General features: G+C 35.6%; 1 protein-coding gene across 4 annotated transcripts in view; it reads right to left on the reverse strand.

Moving 5' to 3' along the window:
* The window catches only part of LOC307138715 (receptor-type tyrosine-protein phosphatase delta), a 185,600-nt gene that overhangs the window by 103,664 nt on the left and 60,674 nt on the right, over nt 1-21,262 (reverse strand). For all 4 annotated transcript variants that reach the window (XM_079837245.1, XM_079837243.1, XM_079837244.1 and 1 more), the window contains exons 3-4: nt 12,892-13,037; nt 4,288-4,429 (exon numbers count right to left, since the gene is read on the reverse strand). In XM_079837245.1, coding sequence (XP_079693371.1) covers nt 4,288-4,429; nt 12,892-13,037 — 288 coding nt within the window. The remainder of the gene's footprint in view (nt 1-4,287; nt 4,430-12,891; nt 13,038-21,262) is intronic.

The raw sequence follows: 21,262 nt of genomic DNA on the forward strand, positions 1-21,262 counted from the left end.
TGTAGCAGCTCTCTGTGTGCAATACTGAATAACACACTGCATTTTGCTCAACTTGACCTTCCATTCCAGTGTGACGAACGAGCCGGAAGTCATTTTTAATCTTCCTTGACTCATTATTGGATTCGACAGCCTGAGTTAAGACATTTTGCATACAAGTTGATAAAGGTAAAATAATCATTTTTATTCCCACGATGACAAATTCCCACGTAATCCTTATATAATATGCAGTATATCTCATTTTGAAGAATAAAAGCAATTTATTTGGTTTTAATGCCTTGAACTGTAATTAAAATCTATTTTATCTCTAGGTTATGGGTAAAAGTTCAGGTGCCGTCCAGGATCTGATTGGATTAGATGTATATCACTAGTTATAAAATAAACCTTTCATTAGTGGAGAAAAAAAAATATCTTTGAAAAATAAAACAAACATTATTTCACAAAAGTATCTATTTAAAGATTGTTCTTGACCTATTAGCTGATCAAAATATTTGATTAAAAATGATTTATTTATAACATAGGTCCCACTTAGACTTTAGCTTTAAACACATATTATTTCTGACAGCTAAGATTCAATCCAGTAATAATATTCAGAGTTGTTATGGTTAGCTAAAACTAAAACTAATATTTCATTTGAAATTCTAAATTGTTTGTGGTAATTGACATAAAGCTGAAATGAAATAAAATATGAATAATAGAAGAACAATTCAAATATGCGATGTCTGCACATGTCTAATACTAAAACTATTCATTAACTAAATTGACTATTAAATCAATTGGTAACACTTTATTTTGATGGTCCCTTTAGACATTCCGTTGACTATAATTAACGTTGCACCTACATGCCAACTAACTCTCAGTAGAGTATTAGTAAACTGTCTGCTTAATAAGACTTTATTTTGATGTTCCCCCAACTGACATTCTACTGACTATAAGTAACTTTGTAAGTACATGTCAACTTATTCTACTAACCCTAATCTAACAGTCTACTGATACTCTAATAAGAGTTATTATCTATTGTAACAGTGGCAACTGTGACAATTTTTCTTCTTTAATAAAGTATCAAACTAAATATTGTGATAAATGTTGTGTCGGCACACGCTGGCGTATGTTTCTCAGACCCACAGATGGCAGGGAGATCTGTGAGATGAAGGGCATGCTATGTTGTCTGTCCTGTAACATTGCCCTCGCTCTCCCCTGCTGTTCACATCATATCTATACAAGCAGGCAGTATAGACTGCAGTGTGCACTGCGCCATATGCAGTGAGCACTAGGCCTGTATTCTGAACATATCCAGAGAGATTTGCAGACTTTCCCCCTGATTGAGTTCTGCCGTGCTGCTGCGGTGTGTGTGTGTGTGTGTGTGTGTGTTCTAAGCGACGTGCTGCTATTGTGTTGCAGGTTTTATCAGGCCTGAGCTGCAAACAGAAATACTCTCCCTCCAACAACAGATGTGGCCACAAAGGAGAGAGAAAATAAGAGAAAGCAGAGGAAAAATGTTTTGCCAATAACCATGCAAATGTTTGGAGGTGAAAAGCATATTCTTCTCTCGCATTTCTTCCATTTTAGGTCCGGTAGGTTCTTCCTCAGACCGGACTACCAGTTTAGTAGCTGCGTTTTATAATTTAATTAAAAGATAAGTCAAGTAAAAGCCTTTCAAAACACAGAGACATTGGCTTTGAATGGGGAAGCCAGCAGTTTCACTGTAAAAACAGAGCATTTTCACTCAATTTTCTCCAAACGGGCCCTGCCACATCCAACAAGGCCTTACAGGGCCACTTTGTAAGAAATGTTGTAAATGTAGCATAAAATTAGAGTTATATTGATGATGCTGAAGCTAGCGAGCGGGAAAGCCCGTCTGCTAATTAGAATATTAATCACCCCCTTTAAAAAGCTCCAAGGTCAGTGAAAGCTGAAGGAGCTTTTACATTTTTCAGGCTCCACGGATGGTGGGGCACTTTTCTAGAAATAAAATGCAGGCTGCACTGGCCAAATACTCCAGCTAAAACATGTGGAAGGAACAAAAAAATGCCGTACCAGACAAAAGTTTTCATGTTTTTGTCTCTTACGCTCACCAAGGCTGCATTTATTTGATAAAAATAGAATAAAAACAGTAATATTTAATGTAATGTATTCCTGTGATGCAAAGCTGTTTTTTAGCAGCCATAACACCAGCCTTCGATGTAGAAGAAGAAGAAGAATGTTTTTTGAGCAGCAAATCAGCATTAAGTAATGATACTAAAAAATCAGCTTTAACATCACAGTGTCACAATCCCTGCTCAATTTTTTTACTGTTTCCTGTTTAGCTTGTAGTCGGTTTGTAGTTTTCTTTGTTGATTAGTTTCTTGTATTTGCTGCCAGGTGTTTTTGTTATGCTGGTTTGCCTTTCATCCCTGTCTGTATTTAAGTCCTTGACTTTGCAACCACTAAAAAAGTATGTTCTACAGAGTATGAATGTGTGTGATATAATCCGGACATACTAAATTTGTCATGTTGTCGTTGTAATGTGACCTACGGCATCAGTTGCATCTCTTTCAAAAATCATTCACAAATGCCATTCACAAATCCTCTCCCGTGGTCTCATGAGAAAGTAAAATGTCTATCATACATAAAAAATCTCGGCAGAAGTACTGGGTTATCCAGGTACTTTTTGCCTACTCTTTTATGAGTACTGTGAATACGGACATGCTTCTTTTGTCACAAAAATATTTCGGATTCAGCCCTTTACATTTTTTTTAAAAGGAACCTATTATGCAAAATTCACTTTTATAAGGAGTTTGTGTGTCCACAGTGTGTGTAAAAAAACTGCCTATAATGGTAAAAATCCATCCAATACTTTTTTTTATAATACCCATCAATCATTATCAATCTCTCATAATGCGCTGTTAGCATAGACACACCCCTGAGTGAGAAGCACTGAGACTGAGATTTCTGTTTGCTCACTGTATCAGCTAGCTAGAGTACTACCATGTCTGCACCAAAAAACATTACAAATATTCTGTTGTTGGATGTACAGACTCTCAGCATCCGAGCCACTGAGGACACCGTGGTTGAATTTCATTTTTGAAGGAAATGTGCTGAAGAATGTTGGTAAAATGTTATATATTTGTGCAAATCATTTTATGTATGACTGCTTCACCAACGAGGGTCAGTACAACGATAGATTTGCGAAAAAGTTTTTTTTTCTGAAGTATGGGTCAATACCAACTTCATATCCAGAACGTGTAAGGATGGCATTTCATATTTTGTGAATGTTTGCAAATTTCCTTTCTGAATGAGCTTTCTAGAATGCTGTACGGCTAATATGGCTAAAGTTACCATAGTCTCTGACTGTATTTAGTTTTATCCCGAAAACGCTCACCGTCTGTGTAATTCATAAATGTACATTTATTATGCACTGTATAGCCAGGTGACAGACTTTCTTACATTCCCACATGAGCACCTATACAACAATTTATAGATTAACATGACGGTACATGCTAGTACCACAACAAGCTCCACAACAACTAACGTTAATGGATAAATGTATCCATTAACCATTCAGAAACATCCAGGTGCAATCAAAAATGTGCAACCTCTTCCTGAGTCTCTCCATCAGTGTCCAACTCCGGTTCAACCATGTAAGGATGCACTCCACAACTGAATGTATTTCTGACATTTAGGCTGAGTGAGATTTGCCCGTTTTGTTGTTGACGGTGTATCCGAAGCTCGTACAAAAAACTAATACTGGGGCGGGAGGGGCGCGGGGAGCAGCAGCACATTTGCATTTAAGGGGACACACAAAAACGGCTTGTTTTTGCTCACCCAAATAGGGTCAAATTTGATAAGCTATAATAAATGATCATGGGGTATTTTGAGCTGAAACTTCACATAAACCCTCTGGGTACACCAGAGATTTACATTACATCTTGTGAAAAGGGGCATAATATTTCCCCTTTAATAGACATTTTACACTGCATTTGGATCTAATTCTGAATCACCAGCATTACACACAGGAATAAATTACATTTTAACATATATTACATTATAAAACTGTTAAAATATTTTACAATATTACTGTTTTTACTGTATTTTTCATCAAATAAATGAAGCCACGGTAAGCATAAAAAAACAAAAAACTTTTAAAACATTGAAAAAAATCATAATTATTCCAAACTTTTTACCAGTAGTGTACTCACTGAAGAAAGATATAAACAGACAAAACGAACAGACAGACAAAACACGTACCTGTGATGGCTGAAAGGCAATGAGAGAGTAAAGGTTAGCTAGTGTTATTTGCCATAGACCTACCACGTAAAACAGTGAGTCGTGTCGTGGCGCTCGTCTCCCCAACACTGTTGGAGGCGACGCATTCGTAAATGGCTTCATCGCGCGGAGTCCGCAGCGGCTGGATTCTCAGCACGGAGCCCGATCCATCATCGAACTCTATAACCTACAGGTGCGAGAGACAAGATATGTTACGCGAGTTTTTTTTTGGCTCACGACTGACGACGGAGAATCATGCTCACGCACACACGCGCACACACGCGCACACACACACACACACACACACACACACACACACACACACACACACACACACACACACACACACACACACACACACACACACACACACACACACACACACACACACACACACACACACACACACACACACACACACACACACACACAAACACACTCACACACTCACTTCATCCTGACACAGAGCTCTGAACAGACAACAGACCTTCATTTACTCAATCTGACGCAACAGTACGAACACAGGACATAGAAACACAGAAAGTCTGGTTAAGGTCTTCGGCCGGGCTGCGATTTGTTCCCTGGGAAATATTTATAATTACTGATATGTTGGTGTTTTCTCATCCTGAAGCCCAGTGCAAAGTGATTTTTTTTCCCTTTTTGTGTGTGTCCTAAATGATGTTTCTTGTGAGTTTATACGATATGAGAGTTTATACGAAAATCTTTTATGCCAGACAGCTTAGCTGAGACTCTGGTCCAGACTGACTACCCTTACAAAAAAGTGTGCAATTTTATTCAAGTGTGCTATTAGTATACTTATTTTAAAACAAGATAGTTACTTCCAGTCTACCTTTTTATGTACTTATCAGAGAGATATACTTTTTTTTTTCTTTTTCATAAAGTCACTATTTAATACATAAATTATTAGCATACATTCACAGGTTGTGTACATACTGAAGGAGTCAACTTCAAGTCTACTTAAAAGTACAGTTATAATATACTTAGGATACTAATAGGGACATAATAGTATACTTACAAGTTAAAATAGTTAAGTTTTAGTATGATGTCAAGTTAATTTAAAGAAAACGTACAAAAAAGTAAACTTACAAAACATACTTGAATTATAAAACTAATAGTTTACTGAGTGTACTTCAAAGTGTACATTCATAAATTAAAAAGTGGGCAATAATATCTAGTATACTTACAGTATTATTTTATGTTCACTTGTAGTATAGTTGAAATACAAAAGTGAAAACTTAGATATAAACTAGTTATGTTCTAAAAGTTTACTACTGTTTCTCTTAAAGTACACTTAAAAGTATACTTTTATAAACTAAAAAGTGGGACAATTTAGTCCCCAGAAGTTTTGAAATAGTTCCCTAGTACACTGTTCCCTAGTATACACCTAGAATACTCTTTGTATACTTAACGACATAAAATATACACAAACTTAAGTTTACCTAATAAAATGAACGTAATCTTCATTTTTTTTAAGGGTGGACATCCATGACACACAAACCCAAATATGCTGCATTATTTTCCCTGGAAAAGAGAATTGTGAACTGCTCAGTCTTTATCTGAAGGTCATTGTGGTAGTGGTATCATAACATAAGGCATGGTAAATAAGATATTTAAGCTGCATTTCATATAGACTAAATGGTTCCCTCAAACACGTCATCAGCAGCTGTGCTCCTTTTGCTTCTTCATCTGAAGGTCACCGCAACGGGACTGGCACGCTAAACTATTGACACTGTCAGAAGAAATCATCAGCTGTCAGTGAGCATGTCACGCTAAATGATTCAACACTGTCAGTTTTGCCCTGCCACAAAATAAAATTTTTATGATAACTAAAATCTACCTCAGATGGTAAAACTGTGCTCAAAATTATACGTTGTCCACAAAGCCAAGGCCATGTGCAACATTAAGTTTTTCTTTTGCACTCCAAGTATGCTGTAAACTACACTACAAGTGAACTTATAGGTATACAGTTGTTCACACTACTGTGTTTTCGTTTTAACACGCCATTTTAAAATGAAAAACTATCCTTGTCTATAATGCCATTTTTACTACGTTTCAGAAAAGATCGCTGTCCACACTATACAGCTGAAAACACACGTCACATGATCAGGCACACTGTGCACACGCATAGTGTAAACAATTGCGATGGTTGCCGTTTGCTCTAATAATAGCTTGCCTCTTGCACATGTAGGCAGCTGCAATATCATAAAATGCAGAATTTAACCCTCTCGAGTCGGCGGTCGCGCACAATGGCTGCTAAAAACAACAACAAAGTCAGCAAAGCTTGGAGTTCCATCTCCTTGTTATTGTTTACACCAAGGCTCTTCAACCAGGTGTTCGCAAATTAGTGTTTGATCACAAATCATTTTTGTTAATAAATTAAAAACAGATTTGGCAAACACTTCATTATGTTTTTGGGTTTGCGCTCTGAAGAATGTGAAATGTTCCCACTTACAGCACGTTTTTGCAGCGGTGAGAAATGTGGCCAATCGCAGACATGTTTGTTGATCTCTTGAAAGCAATGGCCAATAACTGGTATTTAAGTTAGAATCCAGTCACCGCTCAAAATGCCAGAGTTTTTGATCAAACTGCTGAGCTCTGCTCGCTTTCACGAATCCCCTCAGACAAGATGTAAGCAAGACATTCATTATGCAGTGTAGACAACTTTGCTGATTTTAATGGAACGTTGTGAGATCGCGAACTGAGATGAGTGGCAGCTTTTAGTGATTGTAAAGTGAGTGCTCTTTCGTGCTTTCGAGGCTATATAGCTATAATCCATTGAATAAAAGTATTGTTTTTCATGCTGCTGAGAGGAATGACAGCCAATTACACATTGCAAAGTTTTGGAAGTGACATCTACATATAAATGTGTGTTTCACTCTAAAAAGTGCAATTGACATAGTGATAGCTAGCCTGGGATAAAACTATGCAGACTCATAGATCACTACAAAAGAAAAAAAAATTGTATCAGTATATTTTTGAAATTCCATTCAAATTAATTGTAAAAGTAATGGCTTGTAAATAATCTTAAATGTCTCACTGTACATTTATATTGTTGTTATGGTGGGGCTTTTGCTAACACATTACACCAGCACTTTACTAGAGAACCCACACAAATTTCAGATTTATTTGTCCATCTCACAGTACATTTTTTATTTAAAGTAAATACAAGTTTTAGTGAATATGAATATGAAGCTAAGCTTCAAGTATTTTTTTTTTCTTGGTCCATTTTACAGTACAATTAAAATGTGATTTTGTTTTAAATAAACTTGTTGCTAAAGTTCAGGTAAATGTTTAATTGTCCATGTGATTAGTAAAATTTTAATGTATGACACTGTAAATCCATTAAAATAATTTACCACTGCAAACAAATTTTTATTTTTATTTTTATTGCAACATGTTTGCTATGATGCATAAATGTCAATTTTAACAATGGCAAGTAATATACAGACTGATGCATCTGCAATAACAATAATATTCATATTTCTTAATTCATAATTCTTAACATAATATAACTTATTTGTAATCATAATATGGTTAGTTTCTATTAATATTGAAGTGTATATGCTTAATATGTAGCTCTATTTGACACATTTAGTATAGGGGGTCCCTGCTCCATGTCTCTATCGCCTAAGGGGTCCTTGCCCTGAAAAACGCTGAAGAACCCTGGTTTACACGGTCGTCAAGGCTGGTCTGTTTCAGAGCCGTAGAGAGAGATGGCTCTGGTCTGTTATTGTCGCATTCCGGAAGCCTAATGGTCATATGATAGGACAAATCAGCGAATGTGGCCATTTTGGTCCGTCTACACTGAAATGCAAACCCTGGAATTTTCAAACTAAAACAGGGTCTGCAACATTTCAAAAAGTCTCAGTTTTCGAGGGAGTAATGTGAACAGCAGGTGTAGACAACAAATAATATGCATTTTAAAACAAAAATGCACTAGTGTAAACAGGACCTTATTTTACTAGTTATATAGTTCTAGCTTACATTTGAAGTTTATTAAAGTAGGTTTTCTTTTTAGTGAACTAACATAGACGATTTAGGTGATTTTTTTACTTTTTGTTATAAGTTTGTTAACACTTTATTTTACAGTGTCCTTGTTACATATGTTACATGTACTTACCATTGTAATAACAGTAAATTATGCATAATTACATGCAACTAACCCTCAGCCAAACCCTAAACATAACCCTAATCCAATAGTAAGTACGTTTTAAGTAATATTACTCAGTACTTAAATATACACCGATCAGGCATAGCATTATGACCATTGACAGGTGAAGTGAATAACACTGATTATCTCTTCATCACGGCACCTGTTAGTGGGTGGGATATATTAGGCATCAAGTGAACATTTTGTCTTCAAAGTTGATGTGTTAGAAGCAAGAAAAATGGGCAAGCATAAGGATTTGAGAGAGTTTGACCAGGGCCAAATTGTGATGGCTAGACGACTGGGTCTCCAAAACTGCAGCTCTTGGTGTTCCATATCAAAAGTGATCCAAGAAAGGAACAGTGGTGAAGCGACGACACGGTCATTGGCGGCCAAGGTTCATTGATGCACGTGAGGAGCAAAGGCTGGCCCGTGTGGTCCAATCAAACAGACGAGCTACTGTAGCTCAAATTGCTCAAGAAGTTAATGCTGGTTCTGATAGAAAGGTATCAGAATACACAGTGCATTGCAGTTTGTTGCGTATGGGGCTGCATAGCCGCAGACCAGTCAGGGGGCCCATGCTGACCCCTGTCCACCGCCGAAAGCGACAACAGTGGGCAAGTGAGCATCAGAACTGGACCATGGAGCAATGGAAGAAGGTGGCCTGGTCTGATGAATCACGTTTTCTTTTACATCACGTGGATGGCCGGATGCGTGTGCGTCACTTACCTGGGGAACACATGGCTCCAGGATGCACTATGGGAAGAAGGCAAGCAGTCTGATGCTTTGGGCAATGTTCTGCTGGAAAACCTTGGTTCCTGCCATCCATGTGGAATGTTACTTTGACATGTGCCACCTACCTAAGCATTGTTGCAGACCGTGTACACCCTTTCCTGGAAACTGTATTCCCTGGTGGCTGTGTCCTCTTTCAGCAGGATCATGCGCCCTGCCACAAAGCAAAAATGGTTCAGGAATGTTTGAGGAGCACAATAAGTTTGATGTGTTGATTTGGCCACCAAATCAAATGTCAACTCAATCGATCATCTGTGGAATGTGCTGAACAAACAAATCCGATCCATGGAGGCCCCACCTCACAATTTACAGGACTCAAATGATCTGCTGCTAACATCTTGGTGCCAGATACCACAGCACACCTTCAGGGGTCTAATGGAGACCATGCCTCGACGGGCCAGGGCTGTTTTGGCAGCAAAAGGGGGACCAACACAATATGATGTTATGCCTGAACGGTGTATAATTACACTGTAACAATGACACCTTAAAATAAAGTGTAACCTAAAGTTCAATTTATGTTTAGAAAATTATTCAGTAAGGCATTGGGCAAATGTACTTAGACTTAGTACTTAGTCTGTATACTTGTCAGTATAAGTATAATTTTGTTAAGTATGTTCCTGATAAGTACATAAACGCACATAACACTTTTTTATTTTTATAGTTTTAAAAAAGCATACTAATATAGCACACTTAAAGCTGCTGTCCGTAACTTTTTTTTTGTGTTCAAGATTTACAAGAATTATATAATGAGAATGTACAACATGAATCCATTTTCCAAACCGTGTTTTTGTCTAACCCTGAATCATTATGGTACACTTATAATAAGTCTTTATATTGAGACTGTGGAGGAGCACAGTCCCTGCGTGACTCGCCATAAACATTAACAGAGAGAAGTAGCTCCGGCTGCAATGTTCTTCCGCAAGACGCATGCAGTTCTGTTTATTAACCGCTAGAGAGCAAAAAGTTACGGACTGCAGCTTTAACATGTTTTTTGTAAGGGATGTCTTGCACAATTCATGAGTGCATGTTATTCCAAATAAAAGAAGACTGTGTTTGTAATCTTCAAAATGTAAGCAGAAGCACAAGCTCTGCACTTTATACAACTAATTATAAACTAGATAGACTCATGCACATTGCTTATTCTTGACATGTCCACAAACAACATGATTTGTAGAATAAATAAGAACAAGAGGCCAAAACTGTGGATGAGACAGCTGAAATTTGCCATCAGCATCAGTAGCTACATTTACATTGACATCTTTTGTTTCAGTCGGAATACAATTATTCTGATTGATGACTATGAACATCCACACAAATGTTTACATGAACGTTAAATAAAATGATCGGATTGAGGTGTGTGTTTATGTCACAAGCTTCAAATCGGAATTGATCTTTTGATCTTTCTCACACGGGAATATACAATTTCCCACCATTGGCACACTAACCATCCTCCTTTTATTTTTATTTTAAAAAGAAGACTAAATAATTATCTATTTCGGGTCATAATTAGTAGACGACGAGCACATGAAGCTTTGTGCCATGATGACTAATATTTATCAAGCAGTAAAAACGTCCCTTCCTGTGCCCAAAAGGAGGCGTCAAAAAGAGTTCAAAGCAAGGACTGGTGGGACGATATTGTCCTGCACCTCTTCACAGACCAATTTTTAGATTGACATGATATGTCATTTATACAGGTTATGATCTAGGGCTTTTGAGAAGGACAACATGCTTGCAATGCACTGGGCAGAAATAAGTTACTACTGGTTTGATTTGTGTAAAATGCTCAGTGAATGTTTGAAGGCAATGCAAATTCTTCAACCAGACGTTTCACAAATAAACAAATAAACCTGGTGGCTTTAAGAATGGGATGGCCGTGCAAATCTCAGCTAGCGTGATCTGGCCCACTCTTAAAGCTGATCGTATGAAACATGAAACGAGAATGGAGATGTGACGTCACAGGTACAAACGTCATTAGAAAAAACAACAGTAGACAGTCGATTAGCCTCGACGAGACCGACTGACGCCAGACGGACGGGACACAAGACGCTCACAGACAGTTTTAGTTGGTGGCAATTGGGGAGATGTATACTCACTTCTGACAGAAACAACCAGGACGGGTTCTCCGTTTTACAGACTTAAATACATCAGTGGTCATACTTTGCGTCTTTTCTTTCACTGTCACTTTTCACGCAAAGAAATGCGGGTATGACCACGCACTCACGCATGCAGCTGTTGGCTAACGAAGCCAAGTAGAAACTGAGCCTTAAACGAATGTTTATAAAGATAGTAGTAATGAGTTAAGTTGCATGGGTGAGGGTGGAGGCGGAGACGCTTTGTTGCGTATCGAAGGTTAGCATATTAGTTGGCATGTTAGTAGTGTATAGCATGTAATGAACGTTGATAAGATTTCGTTTCTGCAGGCGAAAAGGCGCCATATCAGCCGATAAGCGTCCATTGATTAGTGACCACATGTTAGCCGAACAGAAGAGGGAAGATGGTCGAGCGGCAAGATGACGCAGAAATTAATAAAAATCTTATCAGTGTTCAGCTGCGATGCGTTTATCATGCTGAGCTGAGGTGGCGATCCAAAAACAGATAAATAATCATACAGGATTCAGCCACGTGAGACCGGAGAACATGCACTGAGAAGCAAATGAGACGCTCAACAGAAAGGGAGGAAAAAGCAACAAACTTTTGGGAACAAAGTGCATTTTACAAATGCAAAGCATATGCTTGACGAGAATCTGATCCGTCATTTCTTCGAATGAATGTCATTTTATGATCTCTTGCTATTGAGATCAAGAGCCGGATTCACAATATATATATATATATATATATATATATATATATATATATATATATATATATATATATATTTACATATAAACAAGTTCATTTTTATTTTTGAATTTTCAGTTTCATTTTAGTTGTCATTTTATTTGTTTTTTTTCTTCCTAATGTCTATATAGTTTTTTATGAATTTTTATATTTTTTTTGGTTGCTATTTTAGTACATGAACTAAATAAATAAAAAATTCTAGCTGAAAAAATGTGATTTTCATTTTTTATTTAATTTAATATTCTTTTTTTTTTCAAGTAATGAAAATGTTTTTTTATATGGATTTAGTTTTAGTAATAAATTAATATTTTTATTTAAAATGTATTTTTATAAAATTTTGTTTTCGCAAAAAAACGTTTTTTTTTTACAAGTTAAACATACAAATTAAATTTCTTGAAAATAATGTTAAAACAACAACAACAACAATAATAATAATAATAATAATAATAATAATAATAAATACAGTGAAAACTTTTATACAGACATGTCCAATAGAGACCTGTTTTTTTATTGTTATGGTATAATTTTCAGCAGTATTCCAAGCCTTTTTCCAGATAAAAACAATGTAATTTTAGTTAAAATAAGATAATCTTAAGAACATATTTGAGAAGAATGTGTTTTTAAGAATTGCACATAGGAACATTATTATAAACTTTTCAGGATTCATTTTAAGAACTTTCTTAAATTTTGTTAAAGATTCTTGTGAATCCGGCCCAGCAATCATGCATGTTAGTGGAGGGAGAATATGCTAATGGATGAGTGAAGCTGAAGTGAAGTGTGGTCAATGGGGTCATGGGTATCGTTAGCATTCACTTGTCGAGCATTTTACATCAGAACAATAGACCTAATACCTCAAAACGCTGGTTGCTGACTCTCTTCCCCTTCTTGTTCCACACAATCTTGGGCCGTGGTTCACCTGTGGCCTGGCAGATGAAGGAGGCAACGCCGCCCTGAACACCCGTCTGATCATTCGGGGTTCGTAAGAACTTTGGTGGCGCTGAAAGAGAGAAAGCAGGAAGAGACATGGTTACACAACTGATTCAGACGGATTATTGAACCGAAGTCGGAATTTGTGTGCCTTGCACTCTTGGGGCGGGACATGGTTATACAACACAGCAGTAAATGAAAAAAATAAATGCAATCAAATGAACAGAGGAAAGATTTTAAGATAATCCAATGAACACAGATGCCTGCTGATGTCGCAAGAGAGCAGAGGATCATTAATATGAATAATATAAACACATTAATATAAAAGCGCTTCTGATTATTATTCCATTTTTTAAAGTACTGAAAAGTTACATTTTCCAATATCTGTCCTAGAATTTATTTATTACTGAATTTTTAATTTACATTTTTACTTTTTTTGTGGAATTTTATATATTATGGAAGCTTGTTTCCAACATGAAACAAAACAAACAAACAGAAATAAATAAATAAACTTTAATAAAAGTTCATTTCAACTTTTCATCTCACATTTCTGACTTTGTTCACACTATTGCCAGTTTATATCTTAAACAATAAAAAATATATATTAATATATCTAAACTATAAAGTGATAATTGTTAGATATAAACTTGCAATTGCGATAAAAAAGTCATAATTGCAAGAGTTACAAGAAATAGTCAGAATTGTGAGTATATCTCGTAATTCTGACTTTAAAGAAAAAATTATAAAAAAAAATTAATAAAATATATTTAATAAAAGTTATGGACAATTTTTTTTTATTCCATGGTGGAAACAAGCATCCTTACTATATGAATATAATTAGATTTTTTTTTATTCATGATTAGGAATCGGTGCCTGATACTGTGGTCATTATCAACACACCAAGCATATTTTTTTCCAGAGAAGTTTGTATATGGTTGTGATGGAAATGATCAGCAGCATGTCTCTGTCAGAACATCAGAGCAATGAGATAAGAAATGCCATTTATTTTAAGAGATTTAGATCATGATCTGAGAGCAGCTTAGGTGTCATTAATAGAACAGACGGTAAATGAATCCCAGAGTCCAAAATTAACACTCGCCAGGCTCCAAATGCAATAAAAACTGCAGAATGAACATTTGTCCTGTAACTTTATTAGGAACTTAATACATGATTTAAAAGCTATATAAAAATGATAGTCTGCCTCGCTGATGTAAGAGACACAAGCAATTAAATTCAAATACATTCAGGCCGCTGAAAAACGTCAGTGAGTGACATGACTGAAGCTGTGTCAAAGTAAAAATAGTGAAATATTTGACATGCACTGCAGCAGATAAAAAAAAAAAAAAGTCTGTGGGTAGGATATACCGTATAATATGCAATATATTACATTACAAAAATGTAGGTAATAATTGGACTACTTTGATTACTTTTAGATCACTTTTGACATAACCTGTTTATAACATTGATTTGAATAATATATAATGTAATATAATATAATATAATATAATTTAATATAATATAATTAATATAATATAATATAATATAATATAATATAATATAATATAATATAATATAATATAATTAATATAATATAATATAATATAATATAATATAATATAATATAATATAATATAATTAATATAATATAATATAATATAATATAATATAATATAATATAATATAATATAATATAATATAATTTAATATAATATAATATAATATAATATAATTAATATAATATAATAGAATAGAATAGAATAGAATAGAATATAATAGAATAGAATAGAATAGAATAGAATAGAATAGAATAGAATAGAATAGAATAGAATAGAATAGATAAAAATACAAAGAAAAAGAAAAAAATATTTTTATCAACTACATGAAATGCATTACGTCAGGGTTTCCCTAACTACGGCTTGGGAAGTACTGCAGGGGTTTCATACAAAATAAATTATAAGAAATAAATAAACAAAAACAAATCCAAATAAAACACGCAAGTAATTATAGTCGCCTGACTAGTGGCAGATTGGTGTGTGCAATTCCCCAAAACTTTTGTGAAAGGAAAATATAAAAGATAAAAAAAGAAGAATTAGGGAGATTCGATGAATTCTGAATAATGTACTGACATTTTGTGAAAAATAAGTAATCATGTAATCAATAAAAAGTTACCGTATTCTAACTGTAAGTAACTGAATTACAAGTTTGTTTGTTTTTTTCCAGGAGATAACATACATATTTCTATATACCTTTAATTAATTTTTATTTCAGTTTTAGTGATTTTAGTATCTAAACTTATTTCAGTTAGTTGTTCAAATGTTAAAGTTTTTTCATTTAAGATTTATATTTTATTTCAAATAATAAAAACAAAGTTCAATAGTTTTAACTAGCAATAACAACAGCTCTAGTTTAATGGGTTATCGCGGTGTCCATCTCTCATTAGGGATGAGGCAAGCCGGTTAATGCAGGATGTGACATACGTATCCCATAGTCCCTGTCTATAATTGGATCTGTGAGCAGGGTGTCACCACGACGACCAGAGGGATTTTACTGAGCGATCCAAAATATTTGCAGACGACTGCCAACACCCACCGCCTGTCTCTCTCTCTCTGTCTCTCTGTACTTCAAAGCGCAGTTTTCTCAGCATGTAAATACGTAAAATCGTATCTTCTGCGGCTGTCAGGACGGGTGTCATACAGTTATCTGTACACGCGCCGTGCCGCCGTGGAATACGACATCAAAGATGTGGCTGTCAGTGAATCTGCTCTAATGGCGTTTGGGGTCGACAGTAAATCCCGCTTAAGAGCTCACGCTGCACATCACCACAAGAACAGAGAAATTGCTTTTTTGCTTAAAACAGAGATGCTGCTTCTCAAATATGACGACACATGTTCTGCCCGTAATCCCACTGTTTTAATGTGACACATGAGGCTGTGAAAGAGCAAAACCAAAGAACACTGAACGGCAGATGTGTGTTTGGTCTAATCCAGAAAAACGCCAAACTCAACAGATTCATGCCCAGTGCTTAGTTTGTAAATTAATCATTGCCGGATCAAAAACAGAAATTAAAAGGTGCTGTGACAGACACTGACCGTACAACTCCAGTTATCCGGAACATACAATGATGTCACTAAATGGTGAAGCAGGGCTCTACGCTAACATTTTTCTTGAGGAGCACTTGTGCTCCTAATTTAAAAAAATTAGGAGCACAGTCAAAAATTTAGGAGCACTTTCTGATCAATAACACGCATTCCAATTATAAATTTCCCAATTGTCCCTTTAAATTAATGTCCAGGGGCATTTTTACCATTATAAGAGCAATGTTTTCTAATCTTATTAAATATATGGATCATCTTGTCAATTTCTTCAATTAAAATAGAAAAGTTGTTTTTAAAATGTTAATTTAAACAATAAATTCAGTTAGAGCAATACGACACAATCAGACTGTCATCAAAAGATCCATCTTTGCACTGTAGAAGTGGCACAGCAGCTCTAGTGCTGTTTAGACTGTTTAATGCAGCTCATGGGTAAATAATGTTGTATGAATGTTTTAAATATAAGTTTTTGAATTTAGAAATGGGTTATGTACAAGTTAAACTTTAAAAGTTTGATATTTTAAATAAAAAGTTAAAGCAAAGTATAAATATGAAAATAAAACCGCCAGTAGGTGGCGTGTCAAGTCTATGTGTGAGTCATTGATTCAATCGTTCAAACGCAGATTCATTCGAATCGAACCGCTTGGAGATGCGCAACAGTTCTGGTGTAGTTTTGATTTTCACGAAATAAACAGTATAGTGGCTAAAACGTTGTTACTTAACATCAGCTTGTCTATTGGACTTTTGTACAAGATAAGTATCACATTTGCAATCATGCCAACTCGGAGCAATAGCAGTCCGTAACTTTTGGCGCTCTGGCGCTAATACAGAACTGCACGCGTCTTGCGGAAGAACATTGCAGCCGGATCTACTTCTATGGCGAGTCACGCAGGGACTGTGCTCCTCCGCAGCGCTGCGAACCAAACTGGAATAAAATAGTCAGAATATAAACACTTAATATATGTGTACCGTAGTGATTTAGGGTAAGATAAAAACACGGTTTGGAAAATGGATTTTGATGTACTCTCATATATACATCTAGTAATTTTTAAACACGAGAAAAGTTGTGGACTGCAGCTGATAAAGATTAAATCAAGAACTCAAACAGGGGCTTTTTTAAATTATTATTTATTAATTCATTTTTGGTGGCATTTTTGCCCCAAGCCCCCGTTAATTTCCATCCTTGTTTATGATAATCCAAATGTGGTATTTCTATTTCATTTGGATTTGGCTGCTAATAAACATCAGCGCGAGGCTTCTGGTAAGTGCATGGCTGCGTCACACCCGCTTCACCTAGTAAACAATCTGTGAAGAAGTGTAGTCCGTTACACACGTTTTTTGCACATGCTCTGCTGACAGAAGGCAATGACAAGCAGTCGATCGCAGAACGAAACGTAACTGTTGCTCAGTCAGTGTTGATGCACTTTGGCAGTTGTAGTTTTTATTCCGATTGTATTGTACATCTATTCAGGAGAATCGATTGGGTCACTCGCACCGGTGCGCCTAAATTTTTTTTCACAGTCGCACGCAGTAATTTTCAGGCGCAAATGCGCCCAAAATGGTCGCTATGTAGAGCCCTGTGAAGGCACAACTGTAAGAGCATTGTTCACAAGTTTCTGCACGGCCCTAACTACAGCCTAGTGTATTATTCTGTCACGTATTTAGCATTGAGACCAAATATCATTCAGTTGATCAGTGATATTTTCTCACCCACGACTCACGAGCAACAACGGGGCAAAATGAGGCACTGCCCCCTAATTTGTACCAAAATGAGGCACTCCCCCCTTAGATCTGATTTGTGCCTCCTCAGTTTCAATTTGGCACCAGGATTGATTTTAACCCTTTGACGCATACGATCACACCGGTGATCAGAACGTTTGTGTGTCAATGCTAAATTCAAACGTGCTCTTGCACTTTGGCTGGCACCGAGCCAGAAACGGACGCCTCTCAACTATTCAGTGTTTTTCAACCACATAATGTTTATTTTAGGTTTCAGACATTTAAATAGACATTTAAATGGAGTACTATATAAAAAATACAATTAGCCTATAATTTGTTAAATTCAAATTCCATACACTGATGTCTATGGAAGCTGCAATTATAGGCTAATCGTTTCAATTATAATTTTCACAACATTTGTATTCATATCAGACAGCCTACACATTGCGAATGAAACAATACAGTTTACTTTATTCTTCTCCCAGTTCATTAGCCACTTACTCTTATGTAGCCTATTTCAGGAAAAAAAAATTATGAATTTAGGTGATGTAAATCCGGCAGATCCTCTGAATTGCAGTGAAAACTCATCACGCGTTATATCAACTAACATGATCATTAGGTGTTTATATGACACAACACCTTCACTTCCGCATATTTGAAAATGGGAATATATCATATAATTCATGATATAGTTAAAAAGTTTGTGAATATTTTGAATAAAAAAGGAAAACAGGAAATAAACGTGATAGCCTACATATATTTCATAGTGTTCATTAGCCAAGGAACTAATACGTTCAAAAATAATGTAAAAAAAAACAAAAATATCTGATTGGCTTAAGTAGACGGTGGGTGGAGTCTACCTATTTGTGGATTTGTGTGAGTGTAGACGTTAGAAATGTTTCAAAATCCACGCGCTGTGCTGCGATTTACAAATGTGCAAGAAGAGATCCACCAATGCAGAGGAAGCCATCAGCAAATGCACAGGAAGCGATTCACAAATGAATGGCAGAGTTGTGTTTGTGACATAAAAACATAGTGTGGATATTTTTTTTGTTCACAAATGTCAATGTATTTATTTGTGTATCTTATTCATTTTTGTGAAACTCCTGCATATATTTGTGGATAACAATCTATTTGTTTGGAATAACGCAACAAATATACCCCCATAGATCTGGCTGCCAGGAGAGATTATTGTACGTAATGAGGTCATGTGACAATGTAGTAAACTACAATTTGTTTTCTGCCTCTAGTATTTCACTCAGCACATGTAATACTGCATGACCTTTAATTTACAATAAACCGCACACCAGTTTATATTAGAAGAAAAAAACTATTCTACAATGTATTTATTTCATGTTTATTTTATGTGAATGAATGAATGAATGAATGAATGAATGAATGAATGAATGAATGAATGAATGAATGAATGAATCAATGAATCGATCAATGAATCAATCAATCAATCAATCAATCAATCAATCAATCAATCAATCAATCAATCAATCAATCAATCAATCAATCAATCAATCAATCAATCAATCAATCAATCAATCAATCAATCAATCAATCAAATGAATCAATCCATCCGCCCATACATGAATACATACATACATACATACAGTACATTCATTCATTCACTACAGGTCAAACGTTTGGAAACATTACTATTTTATTATTTTTTTAAAGAAGTCTCTTCAAGCCTGCATTTGATCAAAAATACAAAAAAAAAATTTTATTGTGAAATATTACAATTTTAAATAATACTTTAAATAATAATTTATTTCTGTCATGCAAAACTGAATTTATCAGCCATTGCTACAGTCTTCAGTGTAACATGATCCTCTAGAAATCATTCTAATATAAGTACTTACAGTATAAAGCACATATTAATGCATTATTCTGCATAAATATATTCTACATCCCTTAATCCCATCCCAGTGCCTAAACTTAATAACTACTCTACTAACTATTAATAAGCAGTAATTAGGAATGTAGTGAGGAAAGCATTTCATTTAGTCATTTAGTTAATAGTTAGTTAATAGTGAGAATGGACGTAATCTTAAGTGTGACCGAGACTTCTTTCAAAAACTTTAAAAATAGTAATGTTTCCAAAATTTTGATCAGTACTGTACAAACATACATAAACACAAGCTGGATTTGTTCCAAATATTAATAACAGGATTGAAAATTTAAATAAAATTTCAAAAAAGAGAATGTAAAATCAAATCAAATAAACAATATATAAAATAACGTTAACGTAAAAATAAAATAAAAATATGGCCTGCAGATGAGCATCATGAGAGTGTATTCTAATCACATCTGAGCATTCAGTGTGTTTGAATGAACTCTGGGAACAAATTAGTATTTCACAACACCCTCCTGTCTGTCTGTCTGTTTGTCTGTCTGTGTCTTTATCTCAGAGAGGGTTTGAGGGTCTGGTCGAGGGTTCAGGTTGTGTGGGGCCATTTGCTGCTGTGATTTCATTGGATGGTTATTTTTGGCCGCCGCTTCAAACAGACACTTTAACCAGCAGAACGGCAGATTAAAACAGACAACAGCACTTTACCACACTCCACACACACACACTATTACAACGACACAAACAATAACGTTATTAATGTTTGCAAAATGTTCCCAAAAATGCATCTGATGCTGACAAGTGTTTATCACAGACGCCTTGGTTCTGAAGTACTGGTACTTGTGACGTTTTGGGAGTATGACAACAAGCTGCTTGTAGATATTTGACCTAAACATGTTAAAAATTGTTCAGTTACACTGGAGCATCAGGACCAGCGCAGGTGCCACCCACCTTACGCTCAGGTGCGTCTGAGGAACCCACATGTCTTTTATGACTGCGATTACAGATGAATCACACATGAAACACTCACGGAACTAGATATGCAGACAGTTAGTTTCTAAATATTACAATATAATACTGGGAAATGAACGCCACTTGGTTTTAATATTTGAGTCTCTAAAGCAATGACATTCAGTCATTTTTTTCAGTTTGATGTAATTGCTTCGCTAATTTTCTGGTGCTGCTGTATATCCTTGTTGCTCTTAAAGACTAAAGAATTGGCTTTAACACACACACACACACACTTGTGTGAGAGCAGCGTGACCTTTCACACAGCATTAATTTAATGGTGGGCTATGAGAATGTTTCAAGCTATTTTCACAGCACAGCGACTTTATAACGGCCACAACAATATAAAATCTGCCCTGCCAGAGGTGACCGGCTCACACACACCTGAGAGAGACACACACAGCTGTCTGTCTGTCAAATATCATGTGCAACAAACACATACAACACTGTTTTCAAATGAAAGACAACAATACGTTTTCAAGTGGCTGGGTTGTGTGCCGTTCAGCCAATCGGTTTCTTAACTGATACATTTTGCAACATCGACACTTTTGTTGAACTGAATTTAATCAACATTAAACTGAATTGAGCTGAATATGAACACTATTGTCTTTTCAAAGC

This window comes from Gobio gobio (assembly GCF_949357685.1).
Source record: "Gobio gobio genome assembly, chromosome: 2".
Taxonomy (NCBI): domain Eukaryota; kingdom Metazoa; phylum Chordata; class Actinopteri; order Cypriniformes; family Gobionidae; genus Gobio; species Gobio gobio.